The sequence below is a fragment of the Zootoca vivipara genome, chromosome 5 (assembly GCF_963506605.1).
Source record: "Zootoca vivipara chromosome 5, rZooViv1.1, whole genome shotgun sequence".
Classification (NCBI taxonomy): Eukaryota; Metazoa; Chordata; class Lepidosauria; order Squamata; family Lacertidae; genus Zootoca; species Zootoca vivipara.
The window spans coordinates 45,612,628-45,629,693 of record NC_083280.1 but is presented as its reverse complement, the minus strand read 5'-3'; the positions used below and the strand labels follow the sequence as shown (position 1 = coordinate 45,629,693).

General features: G+C 45.4%; 1 protein-coding gene across 10 annotated transcripts in view; it reads left to right on the top strand.

The window, feature by feature from the left end:
• Positions 1-17,066, top strand: part of SH3PXD2A (SH3 and PX domains 2A) — a 275,011-nt gene that overhangs the window by 212,380 nt on the left and 45,565 nt on the right. The window contains exon 1 of one of the 10 annotated variants that reach the window (XM_035133349.2): positions 7,506-9,061. The exons of the other annotated variants lie outside the window; for them this stretch is intronic. Within the exon in view, the coding sequence (XP_034989240.1) occupies positions 9,001-9,061 (61 nt within the window). The 5' untranslated portion in view covers positions 7,506-9,000. Of the gene's footprint in view, positions 1-7,505; positions 9,062-17,066 lie in introns of those variants that run through there. 10 annotated transcript variants of the gene reach the window in all.

The following is a 17,066-nucleotide window of genomic DNA, read 5'->3' as shown; positions in this document are numbered from 1 at the left end:
CTAGAGTTGTACAAAACCTTCTTAACCCCTTTGGTAGATAGCACAGGATCTGTTAAGATATCCTTTATAATACATTGTGCTTTCAGCCATGTATTATTATACAAACTTTTAGTTAGAAAAAGTAGCGTTTTTGGCTATATTGGATGAGGCTAATTTCCTCCAAAATCTTACACAGAAAATGGACTCAAATGCTGCCTTCAAATCCATGCACCTCTGATCTACAGTAGATCTACCCTGTCTAAACCCAGCTTCTCCTTTGACAAAATGGCATCTTCTGCTATCCAGTTCAGTCAGTTTGTTGTGCAGGTGCTTTGCCAATTACACACAACAACAGGACCCCCTTTTCTTTTTTTAAGTTTTCATTTCTAAAATTCTTCCACTAGGGGGCATTTCCTTGTGTTTGTGCTGGATCTTTTCATGCAGTGACATTTGAGCTAGGAAAATCTGGTGGAAACTGGAAAGGTTCAGTAGAAAGGTTGGGGATTCCATGGCCCATTAAAACATCTTCAGCCGTTGTGGCTCTGGTGCCATGGAAGGAATGCTTGAGGTATCCAACAATCTAAGACTAAGGAGCCAAGAATAACACAGATGCCTAATGGGAGAAGACTCTCAGAAAGTAGAAATTGCTCAGTCCCATGTGTGGTCCCTTTTTTGCTTCTCTCTGCCAGCCCATCTCAAAAAATCCTTGTCCTTCTGAAATACAGTTTGAGCTTCATTAAAACATAGCTGGGCTATTTTGATGTGCTGCAAATACTCTCCTCTGCATGTTTAGTAGCTTGTTGCAGGGGAGGTGCCAAGAAGATAGCAGGTGCTCTTGGTAGACACCCTGTATTACCCACCCCATGAATCTGGAGAGCATGTTTTAATCTGTATTGCTCTCTTGCTGGTTCATGTTTCTGGAGGAACTATTGTAGAATTAGTGTGGGCTATCAGGCTTGCACAGCTTGACTCTTCGCCTTCTCGAATTTTCCCCATGGGGAATAGGTCATAGAAAAGTCAGGACTGTTTCTCCAAATACCCTGTTGCTGATATTCTGAGTTTCCATCTGATGTAGTTTTTAGAAGCTTCTGCTCTGTTCAGGGCCCCTGTACAGTCAAGTAGAGCACTCTGTGAGCATTAATGCTTGCCACCCATTTCAAAACCCTTTTTCATTTGCTTGTAGGGAAGGTACAATTTTATTTAAGGATGGAACAATATCTGGGAACAGCTGTAAATCTGCAAGCTGTCAGGGGAAAAAATGTATAATGTTGTAGGAAAGAATGGAGGACAAATTCCAAAATTCAACTTGGAATAGATTAAATTCTCTAGCAAGCTTTTGGCTCTGCATAATTTGGGCATTCATTTGTATTTCTAGTTTAGGGGGCTAGATTATTGCCAGCTGGTTGAGAACTGGGGAAAGAAATTGGTGCCAAAAAAGTGTGTTTTAATTGAAATCTTAAATAGAATTATGGAATTTTGAAAGCCAAGGGTTTTTTTGTGTTTTTTACCAGATTAATCTCAGCATTTCAAAAGCTTTTCAAGGAACTCTTTCCTTTTTCAGCTATGGAATACGCAATGACAAGTTGTGATAGTGTGAAGTAGCAAAAGCAAAAAAAAAAAAAGGGCATGCATCCTATGGTACCTTATACTACAAGATTTTTTGTTGTTGTTGTTGTTCCTTGGTCCCAAAATCTAGTATGCCCTTTCCAAATAATTTGGTTTCAGTTGGATGGTTTTGGTTGATTCAATATAAGTACAGTGGTACCTCTACTTACAAATCACTCTACTTACGAATTTTTCTACTTACAAATGGAGCTCTGTCCGCCATCTTGGATGCGGTTTAGATAGGATTTGTTCTACTTACGAATTTTTAGTTAGGGTTGCTTCGACTTACGAATTTTTTCTCCCAATGCATTCCTATGGGATTCAACTTACAAATTTGTTCGACTTACAAATGTGTGTTCGGAACACATTAAATTCGTAAGTAGAGGTACCACTGTATCTTGGTTTCCTAACTTACCTTCAGCAGTGTTGCCCAGTATTCCATTGTTTCTTTTTTGAAGATTTTAAGATGCTGAGACATTCCTTCCTTCGTGGCACTAGGTAGTGTTGGAGATGTTGAATGGTGCTTTATCAGTTTCCTCTCCCTTCACAGGCACAATATTGCATGGAGTCTCATTAAGCTCAAGCAATAGGTGTGTCCTTTGCACAAGGTTTAAAACTGCTAACTGCCATAGTCTTTATTTCTGCCTATTCCTGGTATCATGCCCTATTTGGGCTCTGCTAAAATCTAAGATTCTGTTCACCTGTTTTAGTTTCTGGGACAGGTTTCACCTTTGGGGCTCCTGCCGCCTCAGACAGCTGCCTCAGTCTGCCTAATGGCAGAGCCAGCTCTGCTAATAGTAAATTTGAATTTAGCTTGGTAATGTAGTGGCAACCAGTACAGAGCTTTCAGCACTGGTGCAATATGGTGATACTGAGCTACTTCATCCAGTGTTCAAAGCTCCCATTGTTCTAGGCGCAATAGGGAATTTCATTAGTGGAGGGTCTGGGCTCAGTTCTGTGCCTGAGATTTCACATTAAAACTACTGAGTGGAAGGAAAGGAGGACCTTTTCCTGCCTCCCAGTGGCATAGTAATGGGGGGGGGGGCGTGCAGCAGAAAGAGCTCCGGCAGCTTCCGAGCCCGCCTCCTCCATGGCATCTCCTCCCTGCCGGAGGAGCCGCCCTCCGCCGGCAGTGCAGCCCTCACCCGCCTCCACGATGGCCCTGAAGAAAGCCAGGCGGCGGGCGAGGAGGACCAGCCCCTGCAGAGCCAGCGCAAACTGGCTGTGAGGAGAACCGCTTCAAGTGCGGTAAGGACGGGCAGAGGGAGGGCCAGAGGGAGAGGGGGAGGCCTGCCGGACGCCACCCGCCGCTGCCTGCTGTGTTGCCGTCATATCCCTCCTGTGCGTGCATGCGTCGTGACGCATGCGTCGTGACTTTGGGTTTGCCCCGGGCGGCCAGGCAGCTAGCTACGCCGCTGCTGCCTCCCCACTTGCAGCTAGCCTCTGAAGACTGGAGAAGAGACCCTCTTAAGAATATTAGGGGGGTGGGCAGGGGAAGGACTGGACCACGAGACAAATGAACATAATATTTTAGCTGCCATTCATTCATTTTCAGCTCTGTATTCTTGTTATAAAAAAGCATGCCTAGACATTCCATTGTTGCGCCCATAACCTAGGTTTAAGGTGTCATTTTGCTCCCAGCTTTCATATCTCGGTTTCTAACACTGACTGCGTCCCAAAGCTTCATGTACTGGAGCACACTTTTATCAGGTGCATACATTATGAATTTGTTAGGATTTCAAAATGCTATTCAACACACTGTTGTAAAAACTATACATGACCCATGTGTTGCTAACGTATATCCTTTTCCTCCATGAAAGCCTCTACATAGAGCTGAGTTGGAAGGAATCATATGATGGTGGCGGGGGAAAGCATCCTGCTTGTGTGTGCAAATATTCCTTCGATTATTCACTTCCTTGCTTTTAGCAGAAAATAAAGTCCTGCTTTTGTTTTTTCACTTAATAAAAATCTCCATTATGAGAGCAACTTTGAATAGTATAGCATATCTTTGTAATTTTCACTGTAGATTGATTCAACAGCCCTTTTGGAATGCAGAGACTCTGAGTATCAGAATGTCAACATTTTGGGGACACTCTCATTCATTCCCATTGTTTTCCAATCCTCTCTCCATTCTTGCCTCGTGTTTTTGGCAGAGTAAGAGATTTATCAAATAGTGTAAAATATCGTATTTATGCAAATCCAGTGTGCCATCGAATCTAATGCACACTTCAGTTTTCAAAACCTTGAAACCAAAAAAGTAAAATGTAAATGCGCCTTCAAATCTAATGCGGATCCTAATTTTCACAACGTAATTTGGCCAAAAAAGGTGCCCATTACATTCAAGTGAATACGGTACTACCGGTACCTGACTTAGGCAAGCAGTTTGAATAGGTAAGTGGATGGCTTGGGAATGTGTACTTACTGTTCTTTAAGAAAGAAAGAGAGTTTCCCCCAGGAACATTTCATGTATTTCTGTATAGAAGAGCAATTTGATCTTCTGGAGAGAGTGTCTCTTGAGTAGTGCATGTGTTTTGTTTGGATCAAATTACCCCCTGTGCTTGGAACTAGAGTGTGTCTTGGCAGCAGGAAACCATTGTGACAAAATAATTCTGAATGCAAAGACATCCAAAATTCGAAACAAAGCCCAGCTGGTTTCATTTCTTCTTAAAGTTGCAGCACTTTGTATTCTTTTGTTGTGTTTGAAAAACTGAGGTATACAGTAGTTAGAATCGATCTCAAATTAGCTAAGACTTAAATCTGAATCTGGGGTGGTCTAGGACAAAGAGTAGGTCAAGTTGCCTGAGCATATTACATATTTTCTCTGAAATTTTGCTGTTTCTTCATGAAATCTCTGGGGTACATGTTTGTGCACCTAAGAGGAATGCTATTGACTTGGCCCAGCATGTCGTGAGTGAAAGCATGATATAACCTTACTCTGTGTAACGGGAATTTCTAATTTTGATCTACAGTACTTGATATGGCTATGGACATCTTCCAGTTCTTGGAACCAGATAAACCCATAACTTTATATGATACTGGGACTCACTTTCAGAAGAGAATTGGGCTTGCTTCAGAAATTGCCATTCAAATTTCTCCCCAGATTTTGGGGTTTTGATTACTTGGACTTGTCAGGAGGGCTCCCTGAATCAAACAAATGAGTTTCTTCCATTCCTGAATGCTTCAAAACTGAGCAGATAAATCCCATTGGCTGTTCTCCCCTATACAACCCACCCAAGCAGGGGCTTCTTGTTGGCACCAGATAATTGACTCACACCTACTAGGATCCCCAGTTGCAAAGAAACAATTGGGGGCTCAATTTAAGCTCCCAGTTCATTCCTTTGTGGCCACATCCATATCTGCCCCATAGCTGACATCATATATGGTGTCAGATGTAATGTACGGTAGATGGGTGTCGTTTGGAGGGAACGGCTTCATGGGCCAAATTGGTACTTGTGCTGGGCTTCATGCCCCACCGCTGCTATAGGTGTTTATTTTTAAATTAAAGCAGATGTAGATCATTCTTAAACAAGGTTGAAATTATGCCAGTACTTTAAGTTTAGATATGGAACACCTAAATTCTCTTAACTATAAGTGTCCTCAAGTATTGAACAAACTTCTATTCAAATCTGTGTGAGTGTAGATCATATTTGCACTCCTTCCTTTGCTTGGAAGTGTTCAGGGTCTTAAAGAAACACCCAGGCCATAACACCAACACACATTTCTACTTGTGGGCACTCATTGAATTCCCTGTTCAGGAGCTGAAGTCTAACCAACATTTGACATTGTTATAACTGCTCCATGAACAAGATCCTCCCCCCCCCCCCCGGCCAGCTCCTCTTTTCAGCATCTCCAGAGTTAACTTCAAAAGACATCATCTGGAGAAACAATTACACTTTTTGCTGGCTTGGTCTCAGAATATTTGAAAGCTGAGTTGGAGAACAAATAAGCGCTGGCAGACTGTAGCATAGTTAAGGAGAGGATGCAGGCGAGTCTGGCGGCAAGAACCAAAAACTGCAGTTGGGTCAAAGGACCCATTGTTGATTCATCAGTTCTCTGCTGAGCCTTTTGTAAATATCTCAAGCCCTGTGCCCACAGATAGTCTTGTCCTGTACGTTAGAAAGTTCTGAAGGAGCCTAACATGACCCTTCTGGTTTATCTACCATGAAACATTGGGGAGGGGGGTTTCCCCACCAGTGATTATTTTGGCTTCAGTCTCTCTCTTTACTAGAGAAGTACTTTTTAAAAAGTCACTATCAGATTGTGTTTTTTAAAAAAAAAAATCTCAGTAATCTCTGTTGCTTGCTGGGAAGCAGGTGTTCTTAATTTTTTTAAAAAATTGCTGCTACCTTCATTGTTGCATAGTGATTGAAAACATTGGAGATCCTAACCCCTCATATGAACATTTTTTTTACACAATTCTGCCTATTATGCACTTTTTTGCAAGCAGTGTTCCATAATAGAATGAATTTTTGAACATTAATATATGCATTTTGTGTTCACTAATCTCTATTTTTTTGGTTGGAGAACTGCATTGCAACATTTTGGGTGCAAAGTAATGAGGTGGAGCAAAGGCTATGCCATATGACTGAATTAAGATGGTAAGACATGCAGACTTGAGCAGAACTTGAAATTTACTCCAGATTTTCTGTGCTGTTGCAATGCTGTCAGAAGAGGATTGGGTAAATGTGGGCTTGATTATGAATTGTGCTGGATGAAGGCAGTGCTGTAGGTACCGTGTGTGTGTGTGTGTTTGTGTGTGTGTGTGTGTGTGTGTGTGTGTGTGTGTCTAACCAGGTTTTTTTTGCCCCAGGTGAAGCATGCAGAGGGGTATCATTGAGGCTCCCAGCCTGTGAGAGTGTACGCAAATGTGTGTAGGGGGTGCCAAACTGAGTCTTTGACCCTGGTGAAATAAAGCCTAGTTTCGCCTCTGATTAAGGGGTCACATGGTCAATTCAATGTGGGCTCAGTACAGGTGTGACATGTTCAATCCAGGTGCTCACCATGATAGTTTAGCTCAGGTGATCTTTCTAAAGTCCTCCAACATGGAAATTGTATATTGGAAACTAGAATTTAGCAGTATGCCTCAGTTAATAGTGAAGAGCGGCCGTTCTGAACTAGAGAACAGATGGGTATTTGTGTCTGGAAGCCTTTAGTGAATGCAAAGAAAATGTTGATGGTCTTTCTCTCCCACACTTGTCTTCCATGCCATTTGGCTACACTGTAGCTGGCCCAGAGAAATGCATCTTGCACCTCTCTAGCCCACCAACTGTAATGTGCTGACCTTGTTCCGTTGACTAATCCTCTCCCCCACGCCCAGTGAAGTAAGCAAGCGGAGGCCACCCTTTAATTGACTTGGAGCCATTTTTCAGCCATACACTAATAATCTGGTTTCTCTTCGGTCCTATTAAAACAGTATTGTTATACATATCCAAGAGTCTCGTGGCAACGGAGAACCTGGATTGCATAGCTGTTTTTTCCAAACATGCCAGTAACTATTGAGATGGGGATTTGAGCAAAGCTTTGCAATGATTCTCCACTGCTTTTTGCCTCTGCTCCTTTGAAAGTGGACCCCTCCCTCCACATGGCTCTTTAACTTGTTGGTGTTTACCGCTATCTAGTTAAGGGATGGGGAACCAAAGGAATCAAATGTGGTCCTCAGGCCTCTTTATCTGGCCATCAGAACTCTCCCAAGCCACACACCCTACCAGCCCAGCTTTTGCATCTCCTTGGTGTAGGATTGTAGAGTTGGAAAGGACCCTGAGGATCATCTAGTCCAGCATTCCCAACCTTGGGCCGCCAGCTGTTTTTGGACTACAACTCCCATCATCCCTAGCTAGCAAGACCAGTGGTCAGGAATGATGGGAATTGTAGTCCGAAAACAGCTGGAGGCCCAAGGTTGGGAAACACTGATCTAGTCCAACCCCCTGCAATGCAGAAATGGGCAGCTGTCCTGTTTAGGGATCAAACCTGCAACCTTGGTGCTATAAGCACCATGCTCTAACCAACTGAACCAATGTGTACTTGGAACTCTGAGAATACTTTTTGCTTGCCTGGATGAAGGATGAGTGTGAGGAAACTAGCCTGCCCTACAAAGGTAAAACTCACATGTATTGTCCTGGCCACTTTTGCTTCTGGTGCCACCCACCATTGACATTTGGCCTCTGAAAGTTTACCAAGAATGGAGCCTGGTCCTTGAACTGAATTGAATTCATTTGGGGCGCACAGTTTGTTTCGGAAACCAACCATAGAACTGAGAATCTTAAGCTATAGTAGACTGTTTTAACACACAGGTCTATTATTTTCCCGATTGTTTTCTGACTGGTTGTAGAACTTAGAATGTGTACAGAGTGTTTTAGTTAGTCTTGAAGGCCAGCCATCTCCCACAGATCTGGAATTACAGGTGTTTGGTTCCCCAACTGGCTTCAACGTTGGAACTTAATACTTTCCAATTATGCAACACCACCAGTTGCAAAGGATGGAATTCAACCTGCAGGTGATTGTTTACCTGGCAAGCAGAAATTATTGTGCTGAAGGAACAATCTCCCCTCTCCTCTCCCTGCACCCTGTTCTGGGTGCTCAGCTAACCATCCCAGGAAGATATGAGGAGGGTGCAGATATTGGGGGGGGGTTAATTCCCATTGTAGTAGTGGAACTCATTGCGCCAGCTTCTATGAAAATGTAACAGCTTGTGATATACATCTGTCTGAATACATGAATATATGTGTGTGCTGCTGATATCAGATAAAACTGATGGGATTTGAAGCATTCTATAGTGTGCATCTTGTGCTTGTCATATGGACTAATGAAGAGCTGGAAGCTCTTAAGCTATGTAAAAGAAAATGTTTATGGTTTTAAATGAGATCCATATTCTAGTTAAGGACTGTGTTGAATACTCTTTTCTCTGTATATTTGTAGATGCTCCATAATGGTGTGTTTTGGTTGTGTGTTCTACCAGCTATATAATCCATGGGCTAGAAAAATAGAATGTACTTGGAAGGAGTTGCAAGAACTGTGGATTCAGATTTCTGAGTTGCTTTGGGAGCGGCCATCTCCTACTCCTTCAATCTCTTCCCACCCCCACCCCCCTCTCTCTCCAGTGCAATGTATTTGGTTAATTGGCAGTTTGCTCAATGTGCTGGCTGTTCTGCAGGCTTCTAGTTTATAGGAAACATGTTCCAGAGGGTTGACTGTTGTTTCCGTTCCTCGAGGCGTGGCTTCAAAGCCAGGGACGTTGTTTGAATAGGACTGAGAAGAGGAGCCTGAAGGACATCTGGGAGGGAAAGAAAAAAACCACCCAAAACCAAACCAGTGCCCGGCCAGAGCAGGTTTAGTTTGTTCAGATTGAAAAGTGCGCCAGTTGCTTCCATCGCCTTGTTGGAGCTAACTGGCTAAGAATAGTTGTAGGATCGGAGCTGTATGTGGATGGGGGATGTTCAAGGAACACCTGGATGCTTCAGGAAGTGGCGTCGGCAGTTTGGTAGGATTGTGTTCTACTTTCCTTCTTGTGAAACAGTATTTCCAGTGTTGTTGGTAGAACTGTTTGAGATGCAAAATGGCAATGAATGAATGCTGTAGCTTTTATGGTGAGCTATATTGTAAAGCTGCATATGAATAAACTGTTGTATTTTGTATGTGGTTGCTATGGCTTCTGTTAGCAGGCACCCCCAAACTCAGCCCTCCAGCTGTTTTGGGACTACAGTTCCCATCATCCCTGACCACTGGTCCTGTTAGCTAGGGATGATGGGAGTTGTAGTCCCAAATCAGCTGGAGGGCCGCAGTTTGGGGATGCCTATGTTAAAGAAACAAATATATTGGATTATAGCATAACATTGCCTGAATATCAGCTGCACAGTAGAAGTTTTGTGGTGCTGCTTCCTGTGCTCTCCTGACTCATTTAATACTAAGCAAGCTGACATGTCCAACTGGTTTTTTTTTTCTAATTTAGGAAGCTGTTTGGAATGTTAGAATGAGATGCCTGTATTAAGCCTCCCCTATACAAGTTTTTATAAGTTGATAGCTTATATTGTACTTGCAGAATTCTTAATGATTAAATTTCATTTGTATTCAGTTTTCCACACAAAAAATATGTCCAAGGTGGTATGGATTGCTGGCTGTGTTTCATAGCTAGATACTGAGAAGAAGAATGATTTTTCAAATGCTTTACAGTACAAGGCTGTGATTTTGAAATCTGTTTTCAACTTGAGTGCTATGTATTTTGTTAAACTATATCCCTCCTAGCTAGCACATAATTATCTTTTATAAGGAGCTGTGTTTATAAGCAGTTGTTATTTTGTGTGTTTTGCCCCTCTCATCTTGGGGGCAAAACCAAACTATGAAAGTACTCCTACAGTACTAGCTAACAAGGACTCTCCTTTAGTTCAACCCTGGGATGGCTGCTTTTTCTTGAAGTGTACTTAGAAGTCCATTTTTACATATGTGAAGGTTTTCTGATTCTCTTTCCTTTCCTTTTTCAATGCAGTTTCCATCTGTAAACTCTTCTCATATAATGAAGTTTTGAGCAGATAAATTCTTCTCTGCCTTTTATTTTGAAATGGTAGTATGGGTAGTGAAGTGGGAGGGGAATAGAATTTCTGCCAGAAGTGGATTACTATCATCATCATCATCACCACCATCATCATCTTTATTAGTAATTTGATGGCTGGTCAGCAGTAAAATTATCTAGGTGGCTTACAAATTACAGTCAATGATACCCTATATAAAAATACAAAATACAACTTAAACAAACAAAATCAATAAAACCATAATAAAACTTTCCTGGTGCAAAAACAAATAAAACAATTAGAAGCTCAGCTCAAAGCCACACTAAAATGACGTCCTCACTAAAAGTACAGAAGTTAAAGATGGATTACGGTACATTGTGGCTGCTTCCCCTATGACAGGTATGGGAAACCTGTACTTCTCCAGGTGTTAGAGTACAACTCTCATAATTTCTGATTACTGCCCATGCTGGAAGCCGTGTTCTCCAGGTACCGTCGGACTACCGGTTCCCTGTCTTGCAATTAACATTTGCGACTCTGTGTTTTGGGGCTTATCCACACTTACATTTTGTCCTGCTCTTTCCAGGCATAGGCCCGTGATTAAAAGCTCTGTGTCTGAGCGGGTGTTGTTTTTTGGGGGTGTGTGTGTGTTGTTTGCCATGAAGCTTTCCCTGCGAAAACCCTTTAGCACTCGGTCAGAGCAAACATCAAACTGGGTGGTTTTTTTTCCCAGATTGCCATTTGCTCCAACTGAGCTTTAAAATGTGGGGGGAACTCCAAAGCAACCCCCCCCCCAAAAAAAAACCACACTCAGACATGGAGCTTTTATGCACAGACAGTGCCTGGAAAGAGCAGAGAAAAGGATAAGCCCTATGTTTTGTTGGTAGTATGCTGGCAGTTCAGGGCAAATAGTCTAAGATACAGTGCATGAGGTATCTAGTTTTTGAAGAGCTGTGTCTGTAAGGAATGGACCCTCTCTTTCTGATCAGAACACTTATTCCTTTCCTGGAAGCTTTTACTAGATATGCCTTGCATGTTTTTTTGTGCTGCTTTCATAAAACATGAAACCAAAAAGGTTGCCTTTATATTATTTAAAAATCTATATGAAGTTCTTTCTCGTGAAGCTGCTTAGTTCCATGATGGAAAGCCAGCCCCTGTGATTCATGCAGCTTTTTGAATCCTCTGTCTTTAGCAAGGCGGAAGACTTCTAGTTGCTTGTTGCAGGAAGCTGTTCCAGGCAGCTCTCCCATAAAATGATGAGGCACTGTTGATGCAGCCATCCTTAAAAAAAAACGATGCCAGATTGAAGAACACACTCCCACTTGAGCCCGGTTGATGGGAAATGTTTCCAGGAGGAACTGAAAAAGCATCTTTCAAAGTGGCATTATTGGTAGCAGTGCTGTGGGTTGCCTGTTACAAGCAAACTTGCAAGCGTACAAGGGTTTTCCTGCCAGTCACTTCCTATGAATGGCTCTGGTGTTATGAGGCATATTGTACAATACTTACAGCTCATAGGCTAATAGGCTGCTGACCGTTTGTTTGCAAGGGTTAACATGCCTGGCTAATGATAGTTCTGTGATCTGTCATGATTGAAGGAATATTTCCTTCATGACTAAAATACACAGACCTTCTCCCAATTTCTGCCTGAGTTTCTCTTATTCTGTTCTGCTGTTTTACTTGTATCTGGAATGCAGTTTATGTCAAGAGAACAGACTCAACTAGTATTGAGAACGCTGGAAAACCTGGGCTAAAAGACAGTGAATTCCTTACAGGTTTGGGGTGTGATTTCTTAACATCTCTGAATAATTGGGCATCTCTTGTGTCCTTGCTGATCCAGGTTTGAAAAATAAGAGGCATTCTGAAGCAGCAGTGCCCTGTCCTGTTGTCATTTGAACTCCTGCATTGTAGAAAAAAATACCTCTTCAATCTGCAGTATTCCACCACTACCCTCACTCTAACTCAACTTGGCGAAGGGGGACCCTGCTTAGTGGCAGAGAAGTCGCACCTGTGTGAGCAACTAGTTGCAGTGAGAAATGACAATTATTTTCGTTCAGGCAGAATGGCTGTCACACCTCAGTCTGTGGAATGACTTATACCTTGTGTCAGAAGCAGAATAAATACAATCCCCTGCATGTTGGTAACTCTGTCAGTATCTCTGGTTCTGGTTACAGTATCTCTGGTGTCATTATTATAACAAAACAATGTACAATGTAAAAACCTTGTGCAAAGCAAGGTGCATCAATGAAGGGTGCTGACATGTATGTTTGCTGAGTAGTTGCTTAGAGAGGTTTATACGTTATTTGGGTCTCCCTCCTGCAAAAAAGGCAAGGGGAACTCAGCAACCCTTTGTGACAAACAACTAGATGCCTGATAACAGCACACCTGTGAAACCTGCCCAACCTGTGCAGTGTGACTTCTAACTAGAGAGACTGCCAATTCCCTGCAATGTTCTACTACGGCCAGGAAACCAAAGCCAGAATGAGGCCCATACTGTTGAAAGGGGAGAAGCAAAGTGGAGCAGGCTTGATTCCCAGTGTCCAGGAATCCACAAAAGCACTTGCCCCGGGCACTGTGACAACTAACCCTCCCAAACTCCATGAGTGTCTCTGATGGAAGGAAAAGAATTACATTTAGGTAGCCCTAATGCAGGCCTCTCTGTCTGGCCCTTGTGACTCTCCCCAGGCCATGCTCCTCGTCAGCCATGCTCTTCACCCTCTTTGAGTGCTTCTGCTTGGGCTCAATGCGTCCCTGTACCACGATGGTGCCCTTTGCTTGGCTATATGGAGAGAAGTGGGGAGATGATTCTTGCATGGCAGGAATGAGAATGGGTGAGAATTGCATATATTGCTCTACCCACTACTCGCAAGTGCCCCTCCACCACCACCATAGGTTGCATCTGACTTGGGCTGATCTTGTACCGTTCCTTGATACAAATTACAAGTAGAATTCAGGAAGTGGACCAGTTGCTTTGGAGGAGTTGCTGCCGTTCAGACTCAGCGGTTTGTCTAATTACAAGACAGTGTTCTGTGATCTCAAACTTTCCCCCTCCCTTCAGGCTTGGCACCATTACCTTTCTCTTCGGCTCAAGTAGCCGCTTTCTGAAACATTGCCTGGAAGAGCTTTAAAAAGAGCAACGTTTGAAATGCTGGACTGGGCTTCAGGATCTGGACAGAATGCCTGTCGCAGACGAGGGTTCCTTTTTAGCTTTTCCCAGAATTATACTCTTAACGGCCTCCATCTGGCCCTGTCTGATGTGGGAGAAATCTACCACAACTGGCATTGGTAAACATTGCATTGAATCAAGGGCCAAAACAGTAAATTCCTGATTGCCCCTGAGATTTGATCCCCAGTTCCAATGACTTTAAAAAAAAAAAAGTAACACTGTAAAGTGTTCTGTTTTGTCTTTTTTGCACTATGGGGAGAAGTCGTAGCTGAATGGTAGAGCTGCTGTGCTGCATGCAGAAGGTCCCTGGTTCAATCCCCCAACATCTCCAGGTAGGGCTGGGAAAGGTTTCTGTTTGAGCACTGCCAATCATTGTAGAACACTGGTCCTCAACTGGTGGGTCACAGCCAGCACTGGCGGAGGAAAAGGAGTGGGGGGGGGGGCGCACCGCCCCTGGCAGCGCGATCCCGGTGGGGTGCCATCGCGGCTGTACCCCCACCTGCACTGGGTGCCACACCCCTGCAGGCAGCGCCCTACACCCCAGGACGTGCATCACGCCACATCCCTGGGACATGCGCCAGCTCTCCGCCCCCTGGTGCCGGAGCATGAAGCTCTGCCACTGATCCAAGGCCAGATCCAAGGTGGGTCACAACAGGAGCACTACTGCCCTGCAAATACACGGTAAAAGGTTAAGAAAAGGGTCCCCAAAGACATGCTTGGGTTAAAAGTGGGTGCTAGATCGGAGAAGGTTGAAGATACCTGGTGCAGACAATGCTGAGATGGACCGATGTATAAGGCAGTCTCCTGTGTTCTTGTATAGTGGCACAAAGTCAGCAATTGCCAAAGTAGCTTTCAGAGTGCCCGGCTCCACTTTAGCACATAGTATGTATATTCAGACAACTGATTTGGCAAGATAGCAAGAGCATGGAAGGAATATGTATTCCAGTATGAAATACCAGTGGGAACAAAGCTGTTCAGGGATGTGGTTGTTCTTCCTTCAGTTTTGCTTCCTGTGGAATGGGAGTAAAAGTGGTGTTCTCTAAATGCCTCTGTAAACAGGACTTGTCTGTTATTTCTATGCATTAGCTCACCATTTAGGATGCTTACTTTTTTTCAGTGCTTCTAGAGAATGGAACATAGAAAACTGTCTTGTGCCAGGTCAGACTGTCCATCTAACACAGTATTGTCTACTCTGACTCTTCAAGGTCTTAGGCAGGGGTCTTTCAGATCCCCTGATCATGTTTGGATGGATCCTGGGACCTTCTGCATGCAAAGCAGTTGTGTTACCACTGAACTGTTGCCCAGACATGGTTGAATTCCATAAATATTAAATGTATTACAGCAGGCACCCCCAAACTGTGGCCCTCCAGGTGTTTTGGAACTACAACTCCCATCATCCCTAACTAACAGGACCAGTGTTCAGGGATGATGGGAATTGTAGTCCCAAAACATCTGGGGGGCCAAGTTTGGGGGTTCCTGTATTACAGAGATCTGAGATACGAATGTTATTTGGCTTAACAAATTTGGTGGTGTGAGGGTCAAGGGGTATCGCGAAGCCCCTCCCCTCCTGAGTTCCAGCCCAGCCCCGAGCGAGGCTGAAAAGAGGGAAAGCTCCAGCTCAAGTGGGGAAACAGGAAGTGGTGTCCAAGGCTCTGGCAGGGTAGAAGAGCCATCGTCCCAGGTGGGACAGGAAGGGGAAAGGAAGGGGGGCAGACCCATCCCCCCAACTCCGGAATTGCGCAGAAAACGTCGGGGGAAGAGGATGGGTCTCCCCAGGTTGTTATGCTGGCGCAAGACGCGCCAAAAGCCACTTGGAGGTTCTGATTCAAGCTGAGCAGATGTGTCTTTGTAAATAGCACTGCCATTAGCACTGTAAATACTCAGCACCAATAAAAGATAAAATGCAGAGCTGTGTAGAGTCGTTACTCTGAAGTAGCCCACTCCGGCCACCGTGACAGCAACCTCCAAGTCTTTCTGGCTACTTTGGAGCGGCCGCGATGAGCGCGCAAGACGCTGAGCAGTGGAGGCTGGAAGCCGAAGCCGTGGCACAGGAATTACAGAAATTACAGAACCTGACAGCACAGGCACTTCAACTTCTCCATCCACTACATACCGGGGGAGCAGAACGTCAGGGCGGATGCCCTCTCCCGCAAGCCGGAGTACATGGAGGAGGAGTTGCCACCAGCACCCCGGCACATTTTCCCCCCATCAGCATGGTCCTGCGGAGCAGCAGTGGTGAGCGAGGCAGAACTCACAGCACTGACGGCAGCAGGTGAGTTTGCCACCCGCATCTTCAGAGAGCTGCGAGGGGGGAGGGAGCAGGCAAAAGACTTTGAGGAAAGGAGGGGGTTGCTTTTTTACAGGGGAGCCCTGTACCTGCCCACCAACCAGCTCAGAGGTAAGGTCCTCAAGCAGATGCACGACAACCCGACGGCGGGTCATTTTGGAAGGGACAAAACCACTCACCTAGTCATGAGACACTTCTGGTGGCCAGGGGTGCGGGAAGATGTTCGGGACTATGTAAGGGGCTGTGACACCTGCCAGCGAGCAAAGGTGGTCAGGGCACCACCAGCAGGGTTGCTGGAGCCATTAGCCACACTGCACAGGCCATGGGAAGTAGTGTCCATGGACTTCATCACAGACCTGCCGTCGTCCAGGGGCAAGACTGCAGTGTTGGTGGTGGTGGACCTCATGTCCAAAATGTGCCATTTTATACCGTGTGCCAGGGCGGTCTCTGCAGAAGAGACAGCCAAACTGTTTGTTGACCACGTATTCAGACTGCATGGATTACCTTTAAGAGTTATTTCGGATCGAGGCCGCCAATTTGTTTCCAGGTTCTGGAGGCGGCTCATGAACCTCCTGCAGGTGGAGGTCAGCTTGTTGACGGCTCGGCACCCGCAGACCAATGGACAGGCGGAGAGGGTCAACGCCATTCTGCAGCAGTACCTGAGATGCTACGTCAGCCAGAGGCAGACGGACTGGGTGGATCGCCTGCCACTGGCGGAATTTGCCTACAACAATGCGGTGCACGTCTCCACAGGGGTGTCGCCCTTTAAGGCCAACTACGGGCGCAACCTCAGATCTTTCCCGGAGAGGGAGGAGGAGGGCCCACAGGCAGAGGATTGGGCAGAGGAACTGGAGACGGTGCACCAGCAGCTCAGAGAACACTTGGAGAGGGCCAAGGAAGCGTACAAGAAGGGGGCAGATCGCCACAGGCGACCGGGGGAGGTCATCAGGGTGGGGGACAAGGTTTGGTTGTCCTCGGAGGGCCTTCCCACCAGAGGGAGGTGCAAGAAGCTGGCACCCAGAAGGTTGGGCCCCTTTACGGTCACGCAACAGGTAAACCCGGTGGCATTCAGGCTGGCACTGCCAGAGGACATGAGGGTGCACCCAGTGTTTCATAGATCGCTGCTGTCTCCGTACAGGGAAAGTAGCAGGTTCCGAGGCAGCGCACAGCCCCCCCGAGGGAGGGGGGAGAGTGGAGGCAGGGAGCCACTCAATGAAGCAACGGCCATCCTTGATTCACGAAGGTGGGTGGGGGGCCTGGAGTACCTCATGGCATGGGAGGACGCCCCGCCATCCCAAAATGAATGGGTCCCAGACACCCAGATACAAGAGGAATTCTTAGTGGAAGAATTCCACGCCCTCTTCCCACACAGGCCCAAGCCCTGGCACATGGAACGGGAGGGGGAGGAGGAGGAAGCACAGGAGGGGGAAAGCAGTTCGCCATGGAGATGGGAAGCAGAGTTTGAGGACACGGAGGAGGAGATATGGGCATCTCCGAGGTCCATTCAGTCAGGAGAAGAGGTGGACTGGCAGCA